Here is a 6,476-nt window from a genome sequence, read left to right as displayed (position 1 = left end):
ACATCCCTGACGAACCCCCTTTTTTATTTTGAACCATGTTGTGTCTTCTGCTCTATTCTGACGACTGCCTCTTGGTCCAAGTATAGGTTTCACATTAACACAATCAAATGTTCTGGGATTCCCATTCTTCTCAGAGTCAGCCACAGCTTGTTGTGATCCACTCAGTTAAAAGCCTTACTGATTTAAAAAAAAAGTTCCTGTGACATTCAACCATTTTCTGTTTAGTTCTTGGAAATCCACAACCAAGCTTGGGGACACAATAAAATTATAAGCATTATTAAGTTTCCATGAGACTCTTATAATATGGGCAGCTATCATTGGTGAGTTTTAACCATTGTTAGCTACACTGAGACTATAGTAACATTTTTACTTTCTATACAATAAATTGGTGTTGTTGTTGTACCTTCGAGTCAGAACTGACCCATAGCTGACCCTCTGGTGGGTTTTCAGAGGCAGTTAGTTGCACAGGAGGAAAGTTCCCATCCTTCTCCCACAGAACAGCTATTGGACTCAAACCATGTGCCTTTGGGATTGCAACGCTGTTTCTTGCCTCTAGGCCACCAGCAGGCAAATAGATGCCTTTGAGCTGTGGTGCTGGAGAAGAGTATTGAATGTACCATGGCCTCCTAGGAGAGCAAACAAGTTCATCCTGGAGAGGGTGAAACTAGGCTGTTCTTCGAAGGCAAGGATTCTGAAGCTCTGTCTAACATACCTTGGACATGTTGCAAGGCAGGATCAGTACCTGGAGAAGAACATCATGCCTGGGAGGGTGTAGGGACAGCGCAGGAGAAGAAGACCCTTGATGAGGTGGATTAATTCAGTGACTGGGTAATGAGGATAGGTGTGTTGGAGACAGTAAGATTGGCATAGAATAGAGCAGGGTTTAGGGCTGTTGTACATAGGGTCACTATGAGTCGCAGGCGACTTGACAGCACATAACAACAACAACAAACACACTTTATAAATAAATCTTAACATTTTAGGTATTTTTTTTAAAATGTACTCAATCACACTCTTTTTTACTATAATGAAAGCAATAAAATTAAAGAAGGAAAAATTAACCACTTGAAAGCATATTGTTTTAGAGGAAAAAAAGTACTAATATTTGAATCCCAGTTCTATATCTATCAAAAACTGGACCAGTGTCAATAAATATGCAGAATTAACTACTCAAAGCCCCAGTTTCATTATTTGGACCAGTGGCATATAATATTCCCTTTCCCAAACACCTCTTCAGATAATTTTGAATCACAAAGAGAAAACATTTAAGCAAACCTTGAAAATTGGGGAGGAAAAGCTCTGTAATTACAACACGTCACTGTTACTGAGATGTATGAAAAGATACTGTGTGTCCTGCAATAAATACATTTTATTAACATTTAGAGTTTATTGAAATGCTTTATAGTTTGGCACTGACAATATGGAGTGTTAAACACAGGAACAATATCGAATGACACGTATCCAAAGATTTCGACCTTTCTCCACTTAATCGTTTCAATTTCACCTGGATATCCTCTACATGTCAAAGTGCACGCATATTTGACAGTAATGCTCCATTGTAGAGAAAATTAATCAAACAGACTCCCATCAAATTTCCAAACAGAGCAACTGCTACCATATGTTTTCTTCCATTTCATGGTATGTGTCTGTCACCTCTTTGAATTGAAACAAATGACAGAACTTTCAAGTAAGGAACAAACTTGTTAGAGGAAGAAAATAATAATTTCTGTAATTGCAGTCACATTAACTGGACCAAGTTTTTATTTTCATTATTTTTATACTTCTGAGGAAAAACATAATCATTTAGAATAATGAAGTGCTTATGACATGACAAAAAAGTAAAACATCAAAATTAAATTAATAAGGAAAGTAAAGTCTAGTTGGCATAATTTTACTTTTCCGTATTACTGTCAAATGGAATCATTATAAATCACTCATGATCACCAAGCCTAAGAAACAGCTAATTCCTCTAGGTGTTCTGTGAAAGAGTGAAATCTAAATAATCTATCTCTATAGAACTGAAGAAATAGAATAAGCCTGTTTTTCTTCAAACACTGACATATATATAGTATGATAACTAAAAGTCAACTTAATCCTTCCTTTCCTGGCTCATACTAAAAATAAATACTCTATCCTACACTTGAAATACGATTTCCCATTGTGAGTTTTCATGAACAGGGAAGGAACAAACAAGAAAATTATTATGAATTGATGGGCTTGTGCATGTTTTGGCTCCATAACCTTGTTTTTAAAAGCAGAACATAAGAATCAACATCACTGCTGAAGAGTGATGGTTTTTTGGCAGTGATTAGAATCAAGTCAAACTCTCCATTTACTCCACTCCCACCAAGCATTCTGGGAGTTCTAACTTTACCAAGGATTGAAGGGCTATTGAAGGACAGATCCCTACCCAAGGGCATGTAGTCACTTCCCTCATTGCACTGGCCCTATCTCCACACTTTTTGATTTTCCTCTTTAATCCCACTCTTTTCTGGAATTGCTGGCCAATCCCTCCACTTGTCTTCATGAGAAAAATGTCTCACATACTGGTTACTTCAAGATTCAATTACTTGTCAGTCACCAAGAAATACAGTGAAACCTGTTAGAGCCAGAAGTCAAGGAGACAGCTATGGTTTCCTTCTTCCAGCAAGTTCTGCCTTTGCCAGAATGCAGTGACTGTGTTCTCTATTTTGGTGGAAAATATCTGAATTTTTCTTCTCAAACAACCTTACATAGGTTCCGACTTTCACAGGTTTTACTGTAAAATAAACTGCATATGCAAAAAAGAAAGAATGGCATTAATATTACACGCAAGAAAAATTTTGCTGAAAAGTATCAAAAAATGACCAGAATATTATGTTGACAGAGAACTGCCAGAAATACAAGCTGTGTTTAGAAGAGATCACAGCACTAAAGATACCATCGTTAATATCAATTGGGTCTTTTGTTTTCTTGACTAGGCAAAGGCATTTAACTGTGCAGATCACAAAAAAATTATGGCTAACATTGAGAAAAATGGAAATCCCAGAACATTTGATTGTGTTCATGTGAAATCTATACCTACATCAAGAAACTATTGCCCAAAAAGAGCAAGGGAACATTACACAGCTCAAAATCAAGAAAGGAGTGGTAGATGAATGGGGCCTTCTAAGAATTAAATCCCTTTGCACATCTAAAAACTCCAGCAGAGTAAAAAGTAAAGCCACAAATTGGGAAAAAATATTTGGTAATTACATGTCAAATAAGGGACTTACATCTAGAATTTATTAAATACTTGAGCACCACAACAAGAGAAAGATAAATAAGCCAATTGAAAAATGGGCATAGAATATGAACAGACACTTCACAAAAGAAGATATTCAGATAGCCAATACATGAAGAAATGCTCAGAATCCTTACCTCTTAGAGACATGCAAATCATCTCACCCCAGTAAGAATAGCAAAATTTAACAGCAGCAAACAAAAAATGCTGGCGAGGTTAAGGAGAAACTGGAACTCTTATTCTTATTCACTGTTTGTGGCAGTTACAACCACCGTGGAAGGCTGTATGGCACTTTCTCAAAAAGTTGCAAACAGAAATACCATTTGACCCAGCAATTCCTCTACTGGGAATATACCCTAAAGAAACCATAACTGCCACCCAGGCAGATATATGTACACCTATGTTTATTGTGGCTTTGTTCATAATAGCAAAGAGTTGGAAACAACCTAAATGGATAGAGAAGCTGTGGTATAGTCACACAATGGAATACTACACAAAGAACTCATGCAATATTATTCAAAATGGGTGACCTTGGAGGACATTATGCTGAGTGAAATATCTCAGTCACAAAAGGACAAATATTGCACAGTGTCACTGTTTTAGAATGGTACTGACATCCGGGTTGGGGTGAGACTGAGAAAAATTGGATAAATTATGTATACTGCATTGAAACAGATGAGAATAGATGAGGGAGAGAACAGTATAATAGTGAAATATGATTGGGTATTATCATGACAAGAGTTCCAAATGAAGGTTGCATAGTGGAGCTTAGGCAAGGCGGGGGGTGGGGGGAGTTTGTATATTAATGAAGGAATTTTTTCTTTTACTTTTCAAAGAGAAGAGCAAACTGGGGCGGAGGGCAGGTAGAAAAATGCAACAATAAATGAGTGGAAATCCAAAATCTCTGTAAATGTTCATTAAAATAAATAAAATATTTATAAAATTTTTAAAAAAAGAGTGAGTCAGAGAAGTATCCTTTCTCCACACCTTTTCAATCTATCTGCAGAACTGATCATTTGAGAGGCTTGGAGGATGAGTTATCAACAACCTGCATTATGCAAGACTTGAAGCATTTCCTGTAGAAGATCAAGGACTGTAGGCTTCAATACAGATTGCATCTCAACCGGGGTGGGGGGTGGGGGGCGCACCGAATCTTCTCCTCCAAGCCAATAGGAATCATCAGAATAGACAGAAAAGATTGAAGTTGTTAACAATTTCATCTTGCTTGTATCCACAATCAATGCCTTTGACATCAGCAGTCAGGACATGAAAAGATGAGTTCCACTAGGAAATCTACTGTCAAGGACCTCTTCAGAATGCTAAAGAGGAGTGGCATCAGTCGAAAGACTAAAGTGTGCCTGATCCAAGCCATAGTCATCTCTCAATTGCTTGCTATGCTGAACAATGACTAAGGACAACAGAAAAAGAATTGATGTCTTCAAGTTCTGTTGCTGGAGAAGAGTATTACTGAATACAGCATGAACTGCCAAGAGAACAAACAGGTCTTCCCTGCAGAGGGTGAAACCAGTGTGCTCCTTCAAGGTAAGGATTTTAAAACTCTGTCCCACATACTTTGGTCATGTTGTCAGGAGGAGTCAGTCCTTGGAGAAGAACATCATGCTTGGAAAGATAGAAGGTCAGCATAAAGGGGAAGACCCTGGGAGAGATGGATTAACACAATGACTGGAGCAATGAGGGCAGGTGTTTCAGAGACAATGAGGTTGGCTCATGATAGGGCAGGATTCAGAGTCATTGTCCATAAGATCATGATGAGTCTACTTAATTGCACATAACAACAATCTGTAAAGGTAAATTTCTGGTTTCAAACCCATAACCTTTCAGATAGTAGCTAAACTCTTAACTATTTGCAACACTTAGCCCAAAACAATCAAACGTACTGCCATGAAGTCAACTTACAGAACTTGCAGTTCCCACTTACAGAGGCCTTCTCTCAGTTTCCAAGGGTGTAAATCTTTGTGGGAGGTGATTGCTCATCTTTCCCCATTAAGATGCTGGTTGACTGGAGCTAGTTACCTTTCATTTAGCAGCCCTACACGTTACACTCTATACTATCATAGTCAAAGTCCACAACGGGAAGCTCACTCCAATGAATTCACTCGGTTTGTACTACAGAATTGGGCTTCAGGCCTTTTGTTCACAGGGTTGCTATGAGTCATGCTCAACTCATAGGCAATCAACAACAACAACAACTACAAGGTAACCTACAACAAACTGACATTTCAAAATACGTAACTAAAAACATCAAAAGTGAAGCACAAACTTACATACATCAGTCATCCCAACATTGTCTCAATACTATTTTATTGGGACAAGTAGTTTAATTCTTTGACATTGTTATTGCTGAGTGCCATGGAGTTGGCTCCAACTTGCAGTGACACTGTATACAACATGGCAAAGCCCTGCTCAATTCTGTGCCATCTTCACAATGTCTGCTGTGCTTAACCTTATTTTTGCCGTCACTGTATCAACTCATCTCATTGGGGGTCTTCCTCCCCTTCATTGACCCTCTGCTTTTCCAAGCATTAAATCTTCAGACATAAGAAATGGTGAATGGTGTTGATTCCTTTTCATTTCTTTATTCATTTTCATTTCAGATCCACTGATCCATTATGTTTAAGAATAAGGCATTGGACAAGATAACTGAATAGAGCTATTTCCTGCGCTACGAGTAAACGATTGTAAATGAATGATAAGCACTGGTTGCTATGCTTAGAAATTTACCTTCAGGTTTCACAGATGGGAGAGGGTACTTGAATTCAACACCTTCAGACTTACTTGTGTTTCTGCGACTTTGGTCCTCTAGAAGGGAAGCATCTGTGGTGCGGGCTGGAATGCGCTGGCTGGGATGTCCAGCAGACAACACAGTGCTCTCATTAATTGTATTCATGTGTATTACATCAGACACTTGGACTTGGCCATCAGTGACCCAAGGTTCACTCCAATTTGATTGCAAATAGGGTTTTTTTAATGTTCCTGAAAAAAAGGAAAGAAGTTGTACATTAAAAACAAACAATATTTTGAAAAATAACTAGAAACAACAAAAATTGGAGCACTGAAAAATCACAAATGCTAAATTGTATCATTGGATTCTATTTGCCAATTTTATTTAGGATTTTTGCATCAATATTCATGAGAGATATTGGCCTATAGTTTTCTATTTTGGTGGTGTCTTTTCCTGGCTTTGGTATCAAAG

At 38.0% G+C, this 6,476-nt stretch overlaps 1 protein-coding gene across 1 annotated transcript in view; it reads right to left on the bottom strand.

The window, feature by feature from the left end:
- The window catches only part of CORIN (corin, serine peptidase), a 431,554-nt gene that overhangs the window by 395,718 nt on the left and 29,360 nt on the right, over positions 1–6,476 (bottom strand). The window contains exon 2 of the mRNA XM_006894163.1: positions 6,059–6,256. Coding sequence (XP_006894225.1) covers positions 6,059–6,256 — 198 coding nt within the window. The remainder of the gene's footprint in view (positions 1–6,058; positions 6,257–6,476) is intronic.

The sequence above is a fragment of the Elephantulus edwardii genome, unplaced genomic scaffold (assembly GCF_000299155.1).
Source record: "Elephantulus edwardii isolate Elephantulus edwardi_28Jun2011 unplaced genomic scaffold, EleEdw1.0 scaffold00137, whole genome shotgun sequence".
Classification (NCBI taxonomy): domain Eukaryota; kingdom Metazoa; phylum Chordata; class Mammalia; order Macroscelidea; family Macroscelididae; genus Elephantulus; species Elephantulus edwardii.
The sequence above is the reverse complement of the archived record's forward strand: the minus strand, read 5'-3'. Positions and strand labels throughout refer to the sequence as shown.